The 20,625-nt window shown below is 38.2% G+C and overlaps 1 protein-coding gene across 1 annotated transcript; it reads left to right on the top strand.

Moving 5' to 3' along the window:
• Positions 1-1,741: 1,741 nt before the first annotated feature.
• lpar3 (lysophosphatidic acid receptor 3) lies at positions 1,742-12,943 on the top strand. The gene is made up of 3 exons (XM_053634499.1): positions 1,742-1,832; positions 3,152-3,914; positions 10,958-12,943. Exons 2-3 carry the CDS (start codon positions 3,173-3,175, stop codon positions 11,281-11,283), a joined length of 1,068 nt encoding a protein of 355 aa, XP_053490474.1. The 5' UTR covers positions 1,742-1,832; positions 3,152-3,172; the 3' UTR covers positions 11,284-12,943.
• The last annotated feature ends 7,682 nt before the right edge of the window (positions 12,944-20,625 follow it).

Genomic DNA, 20,625 nt, shown 5'->3' with positions numbered 1-20,625 from the left:
CACCATGGCCTTCTTTTTTCCAGCTTCTTTAATGCCCATTTTGCTGCAGGCTTTCCTGAGTGACTGCCCAGCAAATCCCCTACACCCCACCGCTATGGGCATACTGACTGCCCACTTTCCCTTACTGCAACACTCCGCCACTAAGTCCCAGTACATGGTCTTCTTCCTCTCATGGGACTCCTTTATCTTGTCCTCCCGTGGAATTGCCTGCAGCAATATGTCCAGTCAAAGTGTGGTTATTGTGATGATCTCAGGGAATTTGTGCTGCTTTCCCATGTCCACTTTTAGCTGCCTGTCTTTTAATGTTCCTAAGGGGCATGTCAGCACACTTTCCAGAGACTGTACTTTCCTGCCTGCTTTTTACAAAGGTCATTGCTTGCCTTTTGGGGGCAGCTTTTTTATGCTGTAACAGGACCACTACTAAACTCAATTAAACTGCTTAAATGGAGCTGTTGTCTGGCATAGACATTACTACATGGTGAAATTAATCCTAGTGTGATACTACAGTGAACAACCATATATGAGCTAATTACAGTTGTGCCAAAAAGTTTACATACCCCTTGTAGAATCTGAAAATCTTAATACTTTTAACAAAATAACAGGGATCATAAAAATCCCATGTTGTTTTTTTTATTTAGTTTTGTCCTGAATAAGCTATTTCACATAACAGATGTTTACATATAGTCCACAAGATTATAGCTGGATTTATAAAAATTACCCTGTTCAAAAGTTTACATACCCTTGATTCTTAATACCGTGTGTCGTTCCCTGGATGATCCACGACCGTTTTTATGTTTTTTTTAAGTTTTGTTTATGCTTGTTCACGAGTCCCTTGTTTGTCCTGAGCAGTTAAACTGCCCACTGTTCAGGTCCTGCACATTCTTTGCTTTTCCAGCATCCTCCGCATATTTGACCCCTTTCCAGCAGCGGCTAGATGATGTTGAGATCCGTCTTTTCACACTGAGGACGACTGAGGGACTCGGACTATTACAAAAGGTGCACACATTCACTGATGCTCAAGAAGGCAACACGATAGCTTACGTTAAGAGCCGGGGGGTGTAAACTTTTGAACAGGATGATCTGTGTAAATTGTTGTTATTTTGTCTTCTGGAAAGCATGTAAAGACCTTATTTAGCTTCTGAAGGGCAGTGCCAAATGAAAAAAAAATCAATCTTTAAACAAAATAATAACAATTTACACTGATCATCATATTTAAATAAAACATATAAATGTATGTATATATATGTGTGTGTGTGTGTGTGTGTGTGTGTATATATATATATATATATATATATATATATATATAATACACACACACACACACACATGTATATATGTATATATATGTACGTGTGTGTGTGTGTGTGTGTGTTCAAGACCAAATATTTTTATCAGACGTTATGAACAAACATGAGAAAACAGTGTTAGGTTATGCCCCGCTCTCCCCTAAGCTTTTACCTGGAGATATAAGGTGCTTTGGGGATGTCCTGATGTGTAAGATAGTTTAGTTTCATGTTCTGTTCATGCACTAGCCAGGTGTGTATACACATGTACATGACATCTCGAATGACGTGTTATATAAATGAATATTCATGTTATAGAGGACAAAAAGAAGATGTAAGTGTTACAGTACGCGACTTTCCACACCCACACCAACCGCCCCGTCTTCCCAAACCCTTCAGACTCGTCGCTTTCACTCTCCGTTCTCAGATTACTGGAGAGATCAGCCAGAGGGAACCAGGAAGAACCTCGCATGAAATGCGCGAGTGGAGACATTCACAAACAAATGCGACGGATCAGTTCATCTGGCCCAGGTTCTGCAGGTGGTACTGGTAAGTCTCGGTGTCTGTTCGGCCAAAGCTTTCACACACAGGTGTACAGACACAAGCTGTCGGATTTTTCTATCCATTATGATTTCGTGCTGATCTGTGTCTCTTATAACTTCTGATCAAATCAGCAAAACATTCTGTGACAAGTAGACTACACAAATAAAAACATCTTTTTTAATCGACTCTGGATTCTGTCAAAACTTGCCTGAAAATCGGAGTATTTCTTTCTTTATTTCTCTCTGTCTGTCTCTTTCTTTCTGTCTATGTATCTGTCTGTCTGTCTTTATTTATTTCTGTCTGTCTGTCTTTATTTATTTCTGTCTGTCTTTCTGTCTTTATTTATTTATGTCTGTCAATATTTATTTCTGTCTGTCTTTCTTTCTGTCTGTCTGTCTTTCTTTATTTCGGTTTGTCTTTCTTTCTGTCTGTCTGTCTTTCTTTATTTCAGTTTGTCTTTCTTTCTGTCTGTCTGTCTTTCTTTATTTCTGTTTGTCTTTATTTATTTCTGTCTGTTTGTCTGTCTTTATTTATTTCTGTCTGTCTTTCTTTGTCTGTGTCTTTATTTCTGTTTTTCTTTCTGTCTGACTTTATTTATTTCTGTCTGTTTGTCTTTATTTATTTCTGTCTTTCTTTATTTCTGTTTGTCTTTCTTTCTGTCTGTCTGTCTTTATTTATTTCTGTCTGTTTGTCTGCCTTTCTTTATTTCTGTCTGTCTTTCTTTATTTCTGTCTATTTATTTCTGTCTGTCTGTCTGTCTTTATTTATTTCTGTCTGTCTTTATTTCTGTCAGTCTGTCTTTCTTTATTTCTGTCTGTCTGCCTGTCTTTCTTTACTTCTATCTATCTGTCTGACTTTCTTTCTTTCTGTCTGTCTGTCTTTCTTTCTTTCTTACTTTACACTGCCAGGGTGTATCCAGGGGAATTGCCGTCAATAAAACATTTCCAATCATGTTAAACCGAATTAAACCACTCCACAAGAAAGGACTTGAAGAATAGAAACTGAGTCACAATCCGATTGAGCCTATGGATCATTTTAATTAACTGAAATAACCTCTGCAGATACAATATGAAAAGGTTCAAGGCTGGAACAAGATGTGGTTTAGCCCACTTAACAGATTTCCCACTTTTTAAATAAGTCAAGCTTGCTGTTTGCTCACCTGAATCTCTTTAACCTCCTAGATTGTGCATATTAGAGATAGAATTCTTTGGTTCAGCTTTATCCATTTTTATTGGTTCATACAATTAAATCTCATATTTATTCCATTTAATTTATTATTATTTTTTTTTGGATATGTCCTTATTCTTTGTTATTTCTTCTTCCAGAGCAATTTCATTCTGCACAAGATGTCCAGTCAGAACCAATGTTACTATGATGAGCGCATGGGGTTTTTTTACAACAAAAGCAATCAAGTGATTGAAGACTGGGAGTTCACGCATCTCGTTGTGCTTCAGTGTGTGGGCTACATTTTCTGCTGCTTCATCCTGGTGTCCAACGCAATGGTCATCACCGCTGTGATCACCAACAAACGGTTTCACTATGCATTCTATTATCTTGTGGCCAACCTTGCTGCTTCTGACCTTCTTGCTGGGATCGCATATTTGTATCTCGTGTTCAACACGGGTGCAGTTTCCCAAACGCTGACGGTACAGAAGTACTTTCTTCGCCAGGGCCTGTTGGACACAAGCCTCTCAGCCTCACTCGCAAACCTGCTGGTGATTGCTCTGGAGCGCTACATCTCCATCATGAACTGGAAAGTACACAGTAACCTTACAAAGCGCCGGGTAACCCTCTTGATCTTGCTGGTTTGGGTCATCTCCATCTTTATGGGTGCAGTACCAAGCCTGGGCTGGAACTGCATCTGCAATATCCGACAGTGCTCAATGTTGGCACCAATCTTCAGCAGGAGTTACCTGATCTTCTGGTCAGCATTCAACCTGGGGATTTTCCTCATTATGGTAGCCATATACTTAAGGATATATGTCTATGTGAGGAAGAAAACAAATCACTTAAATGGCAATGCCACTGGATCTTTGAAACGCAAGAAGACGCCAATCAAGCTCATTAAAACAGTGATGACTGTATTGGGTAGGTTTTCTATTATACTCTATAAATAGATCCCTGGTTTTATGTCTTTGAGGCCACTTGACCTGTATGAACTGCATTTTATCAGGTAGAACCCCGCTCATTTTGCTTGGCTCAAACAAATGTATCATACACACCAAAAGCATGTATTTATCATATTGCAGATAACTGATTTAATTGGTTACTTGGTGGAATCAGTCAACCTAAAAATACAATCTTGTTTTTATGTGCCTATTACATGTCTTAAAAATGTCAATATTTTACCCCTGCGTTAAAAAAAAAGACCCCAGACAAACACTGAAATATTGAAAATATTTATATAATATTCACATAAAAAAAGCAAAAACAGGTCTGACAACGTTTACATGAGTACGCCAGCCCTGTGATGAAGTGATAAAGCTCGTCATAAAACTGTTATGTCAAACGCATCATAACATCAAGAGCGTATTGAGCGGAAAATAAGACACAATAAAGAACGGTCAAAAGTCGGAAAACAAAAAATGACAAACGCAAGAATTTATACGTGTGGACAGCTGATGAGGTGCTACTACAGCTTAAGGTTCGACTTGAATACAGATTGTTCACATGGGTCTTTTCCAAAATTGTTTGAGAGCAGTTTGTACCACCGGAGCTCAGGAGCCATGATAAAGTGTCCTAGCACTTTCATACAACATGCCAAACCACAATGAACATGCCCAAGTTGGCGGTGTTGGCGAAAACAGATAAAAATCGAATCTTTTTAGAATACGGTGACGCAACACCGTGAACGTGGGCAGCATTTCAACTCGATTCTTAACAGAAGAGGTCGAATTTCTTGTCACCTTTTCGGCAATGTCTTTCAGTTGGCTGTATCTGATTGTTCTTTTCTCTGGGTGGGGTTAAGTTAACGTCATGCAGATGCCAGGCTGTGTAACTGCAATGTACAGTATCTCACAAAAGTGAGTACACCCCTCACATTTTTGTAAATATTTGATTAGATCTTTTCATGTGACAACACTGAAGAAATGACACTTTGCTACAATGTAAAGTAGTGAGTGTGCAGCTTGTGTAACAGTGTAAATTTGCTGTCCCCTCAAAATAACTCAACACACATCCATTAATGTCTAAACCTCTGGCAACAAAAGTGAATACACCCCTAAGTGAAAATGTCCAAACTGGGCCCAATTAGCCATTTTCCCTCCCCGGTGTCATGTGACTTGTTAGTGTTACAAGGTCTCAGGTGTGAATGGGGAGCAGGTGTGTTTAATTTGGTATCATCGCTCACACACTCCCTCATACTGGTCACTGGAAGTTCAACATGGCACCTCATGGCAAAGAAGTCTCTGAGGATCTGAAAAAAAGAATTGTTGCTCTACATAAAGATGTCCTAGGCTATAAGAAGATTGCCAAGACCCTGACACTGAGCTGCAGCATGGTGGCCAAGACCATACAGCGGTTTAACAGGACAGGTTCCACTCAATACAGGCCTCGCCATGGCCGACCAAAGAAGTTGAGTGCACGTGCTCAGCGTCATATCCAGAGGTTGTGTTTGGGAAATAGACGTATGAGTGCTGCCAGCATTGCTGCAGAGGTTGCAGGGGGGTCAGCCTGTCAGTGCTCAGACCATACGCTGCACACTGCATCAAATTGGTCTGCATGGCTGTCGTCCCAGAAGGAAGCCTCTTCTAAACATGATGCACAAGAAAGCCCGCAAACAGTTTGCTGAAGACAAGCAGAATAAGGACATGGATTACTGGAACCATGTCCTGTGGTCTGATGAGACCAAGATAAACTTATTTGGTTCAGATGGTGTCAAGCGTGTGTGGCGGCAAGCAGGTGAGGAGTACAAAGACAAGTGTGTCTTGCCTACAGTCAAGCATGGTGGTGGTAGTGTCAAGGACTGGGGCTGTATGAGTGCTGCCGGCACTGGGGAGCTACAGTTCATTGAGGGAATCATGAATGCCAACATGTACTGTGACATACTGAAGCAGAGCACGATCCCCTCCCTTCGGAGACTGGGCCGCAGGGCAGTATTCCAGCATGATAACTACCCCAAACACACCTCCAAGACGACCACTGCCTTGCTAAAGAAGCTGGGGGTGAAGGTGATGGACTGGCCAAGCATGTCTCCAGACCTAAACCCTATTGAGCATCTGTGGGGCATCCTGAAACGGAAGGTGGAGGAGCACAAGGTCTCTAACATCCACCAGCTCCGTGATGTCGTCATGGAGGAGTGGAAGAGGACTCCAGTGGAAACCTGTGAAGCTCTGGTGAACTCCATGTCCAAGAGGCTTAAGGCAGTGCTGGAAAATAATGGTGGCCACACAAAATATTGACACTTTGGGCCCAATTTGGACATTTTCACTTAGGGGTGTACTCACTTTTGTTGCCAGCGGTTTAGACATTAATGGCTGTGTGTTGAGTTATTTTGAGGGGACAGCAAATTTACACTGTTACACAAGCTGCACACTCACTACTTTACATTGTAGCAAAGTGTCATTTCTTCAGTGTTGTCACAAGAAAAGATATAATCAAATATTTATACTCACTTTTGTGAGATACTGTATGTATTAGAAATGACTGTTAATAAAAGATGATATTTTCAGGTCAGAAGAGAGGGTGAAAGCCTCTCCTAAATTTGAGTCATTCCTTGACAATGAAAAACACAAAAACACTTCCATGAAAACAACAAGTCTTCAAAAGACTTAAATGGCTTATTTCGGTTATAATTTTAACCGAGAAGTATTTAAGAGAGTTAAGGATATTCCACTGCTATGCATTGATCGTTCTCTGCAGTTTACAGCATGATGAGTTATGTAATACACAAGGTCGAAAGATAAAATGAATTATCTGATTCGAGTACCATAGCACATGACATCTTTGTTTATAGCACTGATAGGGACAAAGGTTTCAAATAGTCTGTATCTCACATTTTCAAAAGCTTCACTCTGTTCGAGTCTGTTATGTAAAGTATAAAATATGACAGGGCATACTGGTTTAAGAACACAATCGATGATGGGAAGCTGATTATTTTCATATATAGTAAGAGCACATCCCAAAGTGTTTTAATCCTCTTATATCAGAGCAATTCGGCAGTGATTACATTTTTAAAAAAGAAATAAATACAGATGCTATAAACGGTCATTATTTTATCGTTCATCATGGTTTCCTCTTTCTCTTCACGTTAATTAGACAAAACACAAAAACTTGGTCTCTCGGTATACCGAGACATGGAAAAGCACTGACTTTGGAGAAAGATTACACATATTTCTCTGATAAACAGCAGCACATTTTAAATCAGTGTATTATTAGTGCAAGGTTATGTGGACTGTTGACTGTATAAGTCCCTATGAATAAACTGTTATAGAAATGATGTATTGGGGTGTGGGGGTGTGCGTGTGTGTGTGTGCTGGTGTTAGGTTCATATTAATGTTCGTACATTAATATGAACCTAACATTTGAATCACTCCTGGCGCTACATTCACAGTCAACACCTTCTGACCAATCAGATTCAAGAATTCAGCAGTACTGTGGTATAAAACTGATTCTATACAGATTAAAAAGTGTGTGGTTATTTAACAAAGCAAAATGTATACATGTGAAAATAGTGAAGCTTTCAGTTAGTATGTTACTATGTCTATGTTACTTTCCTTACTCTGTGCAGCACTTTGGTCAGCTTTGCTGTGTGAAACGTGCTATATAAATAAATTTTATTTACTTACTTACTCGTATACTTCAACAATTTTGGAAGGACTATCATATGTAAGTAAAAGGTAAATTCAGTCCTTTTAAGTTTTCCACCTATCTCAGGATTGTCTTTAGGACAGGTTTTTTGATTTTTGACATTTGCAATTCCTCGTTAACGTGAAAAGCTGCGTTTTCTTTTTGGTTTTTTATAAAGATCCTTGTAAGGGAACGCTTCTTGATATCTGTTATAATGTAAGTGAAAATAGAAAATAACTTGTTTCATGGACATTCCACAACATTCAATTATAAATGGATATTAACTATTAGCTACTAATTGTTGGCAAATAGCTGTGGTTTAAGAGGAATACAATACATTTAGCACATGCTGTAATAGGAAAATAATAAACATTGGGGTTGTATTGCATCACAGCAACCCACAGTTGATCATTTTCCTTTAACAACGTTCCCTGGTATGTTTCAATCCTAATACAGCATGCATAAGGAACCTGCAGCAAAAAAGATGCTTTCTCTAAGCATTCTGCTGCTGCTCGAAGCATTCCTGATAATGCTCCCGAAAGATAAAGTTTCTCGATAACCCAGAGGCAATAGAAGCTCTTTTTTCTGGCAATTTTTGGTGGCTTTTTGAAAGATTACTACTAAATAAGCCATTTCTGACACGTATCATGCATAAATATTTAAGTTTTGTGTTACATTCTTGAAGCCATGGGAAAGAGAAGCTTTAGGGGTTGTTTTTTTGGCCATTTTTTGTTACCACAGAAAACATTAAGTCAAAAAGCCTCTAAACTGAACTGCCACATGTGCAACATGCATTCCCTGCCTTTTCCTTCAGATATTTTATTATAAGATTAGAGGGAATGGTAACTTACATGTGGCGCATACTAACCACAGAGGATTCCCCCATTTGATGTGGTTGTGTTGTAAAATCTTAATGGCAAAACATTTCGGTCTAGTGAGTGCTGCTATAGTTGGTGTATACTGTAGTAATTGGGCTGAATAAGCCCAATTATTGCCCTTTAAACTTGTAATAGTTTGAGTTTTTCTGCTTTAGATGTGAGCGTGTTCTATTGCTGAAAACAGAATCATTGTTGTGCTGTACTGCTTGTTATGGAGCACTGTTATTCCTAAATACAAGCCCCTACATGCTGTCCACCACTGATATACAGTAGGTACATTCTTTTAGTTGACAGAATCTCACCCTGAAAGCTGTGCTTGTTCCTCTTATCGAGATTTGCATCTCTTCTGCTTATTCTGTGTTTAATGTGATATAGCAGCCAGCAAAATTCAAGTGAAAAGCAAATTATAACCGTTTTTGGGGGGGGGGGGAAGAAACACTTACAATGTCCTGTTTGCATAAGTTTGCACACCCCTTATCTAATACTAGGCGCCTTTTTGCTTTTATTACAGCACTCGGTTTTTTTGAGTAAGAATCTAACAAATTAATACGTCTCGATTTTATTCCCCTCTTCCTTGCAGAAATGATCCAGCTCTATCTAATTGCAAGGGGATCTCATGTGCACATATGTGAGATATTGTTGTGACTTGCAGAGAGTGATCAGTACTTGTCAAATATACATGCAAGTCCTTTAATGTTGCTGTATGTCTCTTGGCAGCCTCTATGACATGTTTTCTTCTTGTCTTTTCATCAATTCCCGAGGGACGTCCTGTATTAGTAATGTCACTGTGGTGTCTCTTTTTCTCTACCTGTTGATGAGGGCGTTCATGGTGTTCCATGGAACATCTTTTGTACTCCTCTCTTGATCAACGCTATTCGACAATGAGATCCCGTACATGCTTTGTAAGCTCGTTGTGGACCATGGCTTCAGCAGTCAGATGAAACCAAGGAGAAAATCCTTCAGAAACACCTGAGCTTCATTGATTATTACTATGATAATACCTTTGAACAAGCCTTCCCAGAAGAGTGGAGGTTATTATAACAGAAAAGGGGGATTGAATCTGGAATGGGAAGTTTGAAAAGCACATACAGGTGTGATGGTCAGGAGTCCGCAAACTTTTGGCCATATAGAGTATATCCATCCATCTTCCATACTGCTTATCCTACACAGGATCATGGGGGAGCCTGGAGCCTATCCCAGGGAACTTGGGGCACAAAGTGTGGCCAACCCATCGCAGGGCACAATTACACACACATTCACACACGACGGACAATATGGAAGAGCCAATCAGCCTACAATCGGAGTACCTGGAGGAAACCCCTGAAGCACGGGGAGAACATGCAAGCTCCGTGTACACAGGGAGGAGGTGGGATTCGAGCACCCAACCCTGATAGTGCGAGATAAATGTGCTAACCACTAAACCACCCCCCCCGCCCCACGCTCATACTGTATGGCAACATGTTCTCCTTAAAATTTTGCTTAAATTTGGTTCCATCCATATTGCCCGTGATGGCAACAAGCATTCCAGTTCCTCCTGCTGAAAAGCAACCCTAGATGCTACCACCACCATGCTTGATCACAGGAATAGTCTTACCTGAATCCTGGATTTCTGCCAAACATTATGCTTTTGCATTCGATCAAATGGCTGAACTTTTTTCAGACAAAATCTTTTTCCAAAAGCTCTCAGATTTTATAGCATAGCCTTTTAAAGATGTAGCCACCTTTTGGCCATTCTGATCTGTGATCGGATCTCTGAAGATCTTACGATATTGTTGAGCTCTGCACAGGTTCTCTTATTTCAGCCAGTGAGCCATGGAAGCCCTTCACTGCTGTAGCTGATCTCCTGGACGCTTCTCTGACAACTGCCATTCTTACCCAAGCACTCGGTTTTGCCTGATTTTGGTAGCGTATTATAATAGATTTCATATGACGGATTATATTCACAGTGCTCCTAAGAAGGCTAAAAGCTTCGTTGGTGTTTTAATAGACTTTCCCTATTCTTTTTTTTTCCATCTCAAAGCTTCATGGGCTGTTCCTTGGCCCTCATGAGAGCAGGGCTGATCTGCTCTGCTATTTTAGCTATGAGAGCTCACAAAGTCAGTGATATTTATTGTGCAAGCATAGGCTTGGACATAGCTGGATTAAAAAAAAAAAAAAACTTAATGTGTACGTTGTTTAACATATTTAGTGTGTGCTCTCGAACATTAAATACTAGTCCTAATTTGGATTAGGTTAGATTGCTAAAAGAATTATTTGTAGTTAAAAAAATATATATATATATTTTTTTTTTAAATAATGAGGACAACTAAAAACTTTATTTTATTAGATTTCTGTGGAGTTACTAATACACCTAATTTTTATGTTGCATTTTATATATACAGTATATGTAAAATGTATATCTTATGTGTGTGTACAAAAATACTGAAATCACATTCTCTAAAATCGCATTGTCTCTCCCTCTTGCAGGGGTTTTTGTGATCTGTTGGACACCTGGTTTCGTGGTGCTGCTCCTGGATGGCTTACAATGTGAGAAATGTAATTTGCTGAAGTTTAAGCGCTGGTTTCTTCTTCTGGCTGTCCTCAACTCTGTGATGAACCCTATTATATACTCTTACAAGGACAATGAGATGTGGGTCACCATCAAGAATTTGCTGCGATGTGTCTGTAACGGCACCCGTCGCCAGAGGTCATCTAGGGCCAACACTCGTGCTACCACCTCAAGCACAGAAATGAGTACCAGTTTACGTCACTCAATAGAAAGAAAGACAACACAGGACATACAGAAGACCTAAAAGCTCTGCTTTGTTACATAGGTATTCCTATCCCGAGCAATGTATTTTCATGTACAGTTTTTTTTCCCTGAACAATGTCATGCAAAAAAATCCCACTGGTACTTTTTAATGGTGTGATTTGCTATTAGCAAGAGACTTAAACAATTATTAGAATTTATTTTCTCCTGTGGGAAATGGCAGAAAATGGAGCCCACTAGCATCATTTTTGTGTTTGACCTCAATAATTTGTTAGTACTGTACGTTCAGTTTTTTTTTTTGAGTGCCTTGAAATTGTATAGTATGTTAAGCTTGAGCCTGAATTGAAATTATTATTATTATTATTTTATATGTGAGGTGCTTTAAGTCAGGAGTCATTTTAAATATGTCTAGCACTTTTTTTTTTTTTAAATTATTATTATAACTGTAAAAATGAAATGCACAAATAGCCAGAACTGTGGATTTGTAACTACTGTATTTTATTTTAAAGTTAACCTTCTTCAAATGTATATCTCAATTTTATATGGACTCAACAAAGACCACCAGGGCCAGGCATTCTTTATGAGCTCCAGCATGCCATCAACCAGAGGAAGGGACTCAAAGCAACAAAGTATCTCAGATCAAAAACAAGACTGTCTGTCCCATTCAGAGCTTTAATAGAAACCTTCAGAAATTTATTCATTCATTCAACACGAACCAGTATATCCTGCTCGGGGGTTGTAGTCCTTAGAAACATTGAGCTTGAGGCATCAATACTTTCCAGTCCATTGCAGTCTTTTCAAACTATTATTCAGTACTCTCTGCTTGCCTTGACAAGTCCCAACTGTATATCATGACATCTAGAGTCATAGTTTTACCGCAGAGCTCACTAGAGCCAAAATGAACTGTTGTGCAACCTGCATGAAAACAGAAAAGACACTCCTCCTACGTGGTTAGCTGTGCCTACGCAAGTCTTTCCCATGTTTCAATGTAGTAAAGTGATATAGTCATCCTGAAAATCATGAGCATAATACAAAAGATAGTGCTATATAAAAAAAAATAATCAAACGATTTCTTTTCTTTGGTATGGAATTTATCATGCAAAGCAAGAAGAAATACCAAAGTAGTCGCAAACATGGCTGCAAACCTGTTTTACCTCTTTTATCAGTGGGATGGTCTCAGATGCATTACTCATTACCTCAGTCTGATGCAATGCATGCTCTGGCTGATTGTGTGAGTTTGGTAGGTATTGCAACATTCTGGATTATTGTAAGCATATCCTATGTCATGTCCTACTATAATCTCTTGAACCTTTGTACAGATTGTTGTGGAATAACCACCTTTACTGTCTCTTCCATGCTTAGGAGTAAATTACAGGGACTTTTTTAATATGATCTCATGCAACTACTCCTCATGTGAGTCATGTCAGTTTGTCACATTAATAAAATGCTTGATCTGCCCTTCCTGTGAAAATCGCAATCTCACAGTAACTAGGACCAACCACATACTGAAGCCCAGAATTTCAAGAAGGATGTTTTCTATTAGTACCTGCTGTAGAGTGAAAGTGTATACATACGGAAAACACGTGCATGTGTCTCGTTAGAGTGTCTAATATTCATTCATTGCTGATCTTGAGATGTCAAGGTGAAGTGTCCTTTTGAGTCCAGGTGCTTTCCTGCTCACAATAAATTGCTAATTGACTGCATTCAGTTGTTGGCGTTTGTTGCTATGGTAGCTGTGGTGTATACAGAGTGTCAGTTAAGGTGGAAGAGCCGAGCTAATCTGAACAGGACCTCAAAAAAAAAAAAAAAAAAAGAAGTATTTTAAATATAAAGATCATCCATTTTGCTTACTTTATGTATATGAGAAATCAGGTGATGAGTAGAATCTTGTTAAAGTCAAAACATTTTAATATATACATGGATTTTAAAGGTTAGTATATTGTGTAAGCTTAAAAACTGTATATACAGATCGGTTATACAGTTAATCCAGCTTGGAAACATACCATCAGTAAGTGAATTCAGGTCACTTTCACTGCAAAGACTTACATTAGCAAGTATGATATCTTGAATATTGTCTAAATGATCTAGTATTTCCTATTATAGGATTACAATAAACCTAATATATGAATATTACACCTATTATTATTATTATTATTATTATTATTATTATTATTATCCATCCATCTTCTATACCGCTTATCCTTTTCAGGGTCACGGGGAACCTGGAGCCTATCCCAGGGAGCATTGGGCGCGAGGCGGGGTACACCCTGGACAGGGTGCCTATTATTATTATTATTATTATTATTATTATTATTATTAATAATAATAATAATAATAATAATAATTTACTTTTCTAAACTTTAGATTAGCTTATTCTGTTGGCAGATAATGTTCTTTTCAGAAAGAAATCCTTAAAAATAGCAAAAACAACAAAAAAATTGGTCTATTTTAATCTTATAATATGAAATACTATATTACTGTACCATACTACAGTAGTGCTTGAAAGTATGCAAACCCTTTACAATTTTCTGTATATCTGCATAAATATGGCCTAAAACATCATCAGATTTTCAGTCCTAAAAGTAGATAAGGGGGAAAAAAGAAAGAGAAATTTAAAAAATGGAAAAAAAAAAAATATATATATATACATGGTCATTTATTTATTGAAGACAGTGATCCAATATGACGTATCTGTGAGTGGCAAAAGTATGTGAACCTTTGTTTTTAGTATCTGGTGTGACCCCCTTGTGCAGCAATAACTGCAACTAACTATTTCTGGTAAGTGTTGATCAGTCCTCACATTGGCTTTGAGGAGTTTTAGCCCATTCCTTTTTAGCCCAATCTGACACTACTTGGTTATTATCTAACAAAAGAATTGCTGAAGAATTTTGTTTAGGAGTCGGATTGACGGATTAACATTTCAAATTATATAACTAGAAGATCCTTATGGCTTGGTGCTTTGTCAGTGGATAAATGATCCTAAGCAGTGACCTACCCTGCATTGGCCGGGCATATACAATGGTGCTTGACAATTTTTTAAACCCTTTATTTGTATAGCTATATAACTAAAACATGATCAGATGGCCTAAAAGTAGACACAGAGAACCCAATTAATCAAATGAGAAAAAGATATTATACTTGGTCATTTAATTATTGAGGAAAACGATCCAATATTACATATCTGTGAGTGGCAAAAGTATGTGAACCTTTGCTTTCTGAATCTGTTGTGACCCTCTCGTGCAGAAATAACTGCAACTAAACATTTCCAATAACTGTTGATCAGTCCTGCACATCGGCTTGGAGGAATTTTAGCCCATTCCTCAGTACAGAACAGCTTCAACTCTGGGATGTTGGTGGGTTTCATCACATGAACTGCTTGCTTCAGGTCCTTCCACAAGATTTCTATTGGATTAAGGTCAGGACTTTGACTTGGCCATTCTAAAACATTAACTTTATTATTCTTTAACCATTCTTTGGTTGAACGACTTGTGTGTTTAGGGGCGTTGTCTTGCTTAACCTACTTTCTCTTCATCTCTCAGTTCACGGACAGATGTCCTGACATTTTCCTTGAAAAGTCGATGGTATAATTCAGAATTCATTGTCTCATTAATGATGGCACATCATCCTGGCCCAGATGCAGCAAAACAGGCCCAAACCATGATACTACCACCACCATCTTTCACAGATTGGATAAGGTTCTTATGCTGGAATGTAGTGTTTTCCTTTCTTCAAACATAACGCTTCTCATTTAAACCAAAACGTTCTATTTTGGTCTCATCGTTCCACAAAACATTCTTCTAATAGCCTTCTGGCTTGTCCATGTGATCTTTAGCAAACTGCAGAAGGGCTGCAGTGTTCTTTATGGAGAGCAGTGGCTTTCTCCTTGCAACCCTGCCATGCACACCATTGTTGTTCAGTGTTCTCCTGATGGTGGACTCATGAACATTAACTTTAGCCAGTGTGAGAGAGGCCTTTAGTTGCTTAGAAGATAGTCTGGGTTCCTTTGTGACCTCGTGGAGAGGACTGTTATACATTTTGCTCTTGGAGTGAGCTTTGTTGGTCGACCACTCTGGGGAGTGTAACAATGGTCTTAAATTTCCTCCATTTGAACACAATCTGTCTGACTGTGGATTGGTGGAGTCCAAACTCTTTAGAGATGGTTTTGTAACCTTTTCCCAGCCTGATGAGTATCAACAACTCCATTACTATTGTACCTACAATTACCATGTTTCCCTCATTTGGCAAACATTCGTGCTTGATTCTTCCTGTCCTTGTTTCCTTGCACCCTTATCTCAGTTCCTCAGAAGGAGGAGCATGGAGTGGAAACAAGGAAAGAAATCAAGGAGGCATAATTCAATAATAAGAAGCATCCTCAAAGTCTTTATCACATCCTTGGGAAGTCTTGCCAACAATCTGTGTAAGTTCTGAGCCTTGTTATTTTGCCTGATATTTTCATGTACCTGTCATTTTGCCTTTGTGACATTTTTGATTACAGTGATTTGGACTGCCCCTGTACCTTGGTTGTTTAGTCTTCTGTGCTTTGACTCCTAACTGTTTTTGGATAACAATCTTTGTGTAACATTTATAAGCTTTTTCAACCTGGATACTGTAAATAATTAAGTACATGAATCCACATCTTACACCTGAATCTGAAACTGTGGCTCCATTGGAATTACAGGTTTTGAGATCTGTTTTCACTGCCCAAGGCTTGCTCACACAACTTCAGCAAATCTGCAATGGTGAGATTGATCCAGTTTTGCTCACAGGCTACTACTTCCTGATAACAACAGATAGTATAACTCTGGCACAATATATTTCCTGTAAAAGTAAGAGTTTATTAAAATAGTGAGCCTTATTATTCACTGGTTCACCCAGGACATTGAACGAGCTTGTTCATGGCTGTTTATCAGAATGAAATTTCCCTTGTGGTCTCTTACCAACAGTTTAAGTCAATGTTTCATAATATAATAATGTTTCTTTTTTTTTTTTTTTTTTTTTTTTACCATTCCACTTTGGGAAATGCAGCAGGGGAGCAGCTGTTGGGTCTTAGCTAGAGAAACAAATTCATGGCTGAAAATGCTCTTACTTTCCACAAACCAAAGAGCAGAGCCGAACACCTCTTACATATGTATACTTGATCTTCCTCACACATGAGACTGCAGGTAACACCTTGTTTGAAGAAAACAAAGTCTGCAGTTCTAGTTTGTCTAACATGTTTCTCAAAGGAAATGTATTTTCCAGTGCTGATAGATTTCAGTACAGCGAGAAACTTGAATGATCATCCCCTGGGTACCCTGTGCAACCTCACTAAGCATCCAGGCAGTAGATGGCAGCCCCCTGGTCACTGGTGCAAGGGAACGATTTTCCACTCATCATGCACACAGGTTTGCTCCATAATGAATGTCTCACATCTCAGGATTCATGACACAAAGACTCAAGACACCAATGGTCACAGCACCATTCAGTAAAGGAGCTTCTAAGATTTTTTTGGATTTGCACATTTTTACGGAATATTTATCAAAGGTTTTAGTTCAGAGACAATCACACTCACGTCCCTACAAAGCAGGAAAGTGAAGACATATAGATGGAAAGACCGTGCTTTCAAGACCTTAGAAGCATTTTACCCTCCAGCAACAGCTATACTCACCCATTTGTAGTGGAGTTTGATGCATCAGAGAATTTGGTCCCCATGAACCACATCCCATCAACGCCATATTATCAGACTTACATGTGCTTTTTTTTGTTTGTTTTTTTATTTTTAATAAATTTGCAAAGATTTCAAACAAACTTCTTTCACATTGTCATTATGGGGTATTGTTTGTAGAATTTTGAGGAAAATAATTAATTCAATCCATTTTGGAATAAGGCTGTAACATAACAAAATGTGGAAAAAGTGAAGCGCTGTGAATACTTTCCGGATGCACTGTACGTCAAGCTTACAGAAGATGTGAACGCTCACCATTGTGACCTGTAGGATAGAACCATGACCACATCTAAGTACATATAGTTGCAATCAAAATTATTCAACCCCCATTGCAAATCTGGTTTATTGTTAAAATGTGCAGACTTTCAGCTGTTTGCAATGAGCAAATCAAACAAAAGCGACTGAAATAGTTCAACACAACGAATGCTTCACGTGGTTTCTCCCAAATTCAACTGAAAATGCAACTTATAATGATTTTCTCCAGTTTCAAAAGGATTCAAATTATTCAACGCCTTCAGGGCGAGCATCTTTAGTACTTAGTGGAGCACCTTTTTGCTGTTATGACCTGCTGCATACGAGATGCAGAGCTTCTGGCTGCGTTCCTGAGGAATCTTAGCCTGTTCCTGAGTTTTTCTTTTTCTCAGTCCGTGTGAAGTTCAAGTACAAATTTATCCATGTGCTTGGCAAGTCTGAGTTCGTTTGTAATTGGACTACTACTACAGGGTACATCGAGTACCCCGACTCTACACTGAATCTCTGTCCTCTGACATGTGACACAGAGTTTCTCAATGTTATCTTGAATTATTTTCCTACCTCAAGGTTCATATTGCACTACATTTTAATATATTATTACATTAAATGATGTAAAAGTTAAAGAAGGTGGAAATGCATTCTGTTTTATTATCTTTGCTTCATTATTATTTGTTGGAAATGTAACCGTTTGCTTTTAAACATTTAATTGGGCCATCAACTGATGCAATGGTTGCCTCTGTAGTTTCCTACCAGTCACAGTTGTGACAATGAATATAAATCTAACGTAATTTTCTTTACATTTTACAATGAAATTTTGAAAAGACGCAATACATACAATTCATGTACTCATATAGCTGGTGTGTGTAGTATACTTGGAATAACCACTAATTACATACTCAAGGGTATTTGAAACGTATTACCAAAACCCTGGTTACATTTAGAATACTTTCTTGGGTTATAATAATATAATATAATTGTTGGTCAATAGCTATCATGCAAATGGCTGATAAAATACCCATGCACTTTATTTGTTAAGGGAATGAAAAGATTGATATCTGCTGTCTGAGTTGCAGTACTATGAATGTCTAGTTCCAAAACTATAGCTTCTCATAAAACTCACTATTAAAGACTCCTGCTCATATGTGATATGAAATAAGTTCACTGGACATGGTGGAACAAAGCTTTTCCAACTACATCCCAGAACATCTACATATTATACGTGCAATGAAACTAAAAGCATAGAAGTTCTAGAGCTACAAGCCTGGTTTATAAGTGCAGTTTAATCCCAGCTGTTTATTTCAGATCACATGTGTCGTGAAAATTGTGGTCATGTCACTCTGTGAAAGGGCATTTCATTCATCCGTTCGTTATCGATAATGCTTTATCTTGGTCAGGGTTGCAGTGGATACAGAGCCTCTCGGGGGACACCAACTTTAAGATGGGAATATATTCTGGATGACACACCAGTCCATTGCATGGAAACTTACACAGACATTTACACACTCATTCACTCCTATGGACCATTTAGAATAGCCAGTCCACCTTACTGGCATGTTTTTGAGGTGGCAGGAACCCTGGAGGAAACCCACAGGGAGAACTCGCAAAACCCCGTGTCACCCAACGCAGCAAAGATCTGAGCATAGTCCTAAGATTTAAGGTAGTTAATGTTGTGAGATTATAGTAAATGCTTTGTCATTCAGTTATGTGTTATATCTTTAGTTTTGGACTCAGTAATACCTCAGCACTGAATTTCCTGAAATTGTCATTTCGGGGGCCATACTTGCCAATTTGTTGCCTTAATTTTATACATTGAAAAACTGTTTTTAAACAGTACTATTTGTTATATATCTGGCCTTGTATTAGTTAGTGCCAGTGCAGACTGAAGGTCAGTCGCGTCTCCTTGGGAGAGTGGGGGTGACTGTGGATTAGCCTGGGCTCTTTGCCTGATTGAATAATTAGAGGGCTATCAAGGAGCAAAAAAAGTGGAGAGCAGTCAGCAGCTGTTTACCAAGTCAGTCTACACCAAGAACCCACAGTGATGAGCAGTTTCCAATGGCTCTGTACTACATTCTGGCTTTCTTCTTCCTCCTGGTAAGTGTTGTCTCTGAACCTTTCTTGTTTTCTGAATTGGAGTTATTTTAACAAATAAACTATTTTAGATCATATCAGAGGATGTATTTTTAAGATGTGTTCTTACCTACAAACAGCGATTGCTTTTCTGAGTTACCGAGCAAAGTACAGTACAGCACAGCATATATGATTAAATTGCTTTTGCTTTTGTTCCTGTGTCAGGAACACTTGTGGTGTGCATGAAGGGTACCTTAGTGAATGCGTCTTTGTGTCCCGTATGCTGTCAGTGACAGAACCATAAGGTTTTTCATGCAAAGAGTCAGTATTGATGGACAGTTGATGCGTATTTTCTGTTGTTCCCTAGCTGTGATATGGTTTGTAAGTTTAATGTTGTGAAAATATAAATATATGCTTTATGTGGTATTAGATTAAAAAAAAAAAAAGAACAATAAACAGTTAACTGGCCAGCAGAAAGTGTCTAAGCATGAGCCCATGCTCTCTTTTGATTACTCTCTGAAGAAAGTAGATTCTTTACGTAACAGGAGTTATAATTTCATTAGGTTTCTCTCCAGGTTATGGTAGTTGAATGTTGGCACGACTTGGATAATACTGAATATGACTGCTGGCCAATAACCGATCCAAATGATTACAACATGATCAGCTGTGGTGGTGAGTATAATCTTTTCAGACTTCAGTGTATTCATTTTGTATCAACTCTGGACTATTCTGAACTATCTAGGGGACTATTATTGTTTTGTTTCTCTGGATTTTAGCATTATTCTTTTACTTATTATTTACTCTCTCTTCTCTTTGTGAGGTGTAATTTGTGAGTTCATTTGTGAGGTACATACTAAATGCTTCTGATGCACTGTTTACTTGCACACTGTAAATAAACTCTAGAATAAGGAGCAACACCTTACACCTGAGTAGGACTTTTTATTTTTATCATTATTATTTAAAAATAAAAATAAAAACATTTTAGACCTTCTATAAGTGAGCTATAATTATGCCAGATAGGAATACCTGAATGAATGCATACCCACTTCATCCATGCAGAGCAAGCTGGCTGTAACTGCAGGAACATGGCTAACCTATTTTAGTGGAGAGAAAATATTCAGGTATCAGACAAGAAGTATTGATAAAAAAAAAAATTATAAAAATTTATTTGTTAAAGTAAAAACTTATTAAAATTTGATTGCCAGGCAGAAATGTGATGTTTTAAAAAAAAATCTAAACAACCCTTAATATTAAAAAATAAAAATGTCATTATTTTCCACACAATTTCATTATTATTTAGTATTTTATTTTTGTCAGAAGTAACAATCATCAAAGTTTCTTATCTCAGTTTTACCTGTCGAG

This window comes from Ictalurus furcatus, chromosome 10 (genome assembly GCF_023375685.1).
Source record: "Ictalurus furcatus strain D&B chromosome 10, Billie_1.0, whole genome shotgun sequence".
Lineage (NCBI taxonomy): Eukaryota > Metazoa > Chordata > Actinopteri > Siluriformes > Ictaluridae > Ictalurus > Ictalurus furcatus.
The sequence above is the reverse complement of the archived record's forward strand: the minus strand, read 5'-3'. Positions and strand labels throughout refer to the sequence as shown.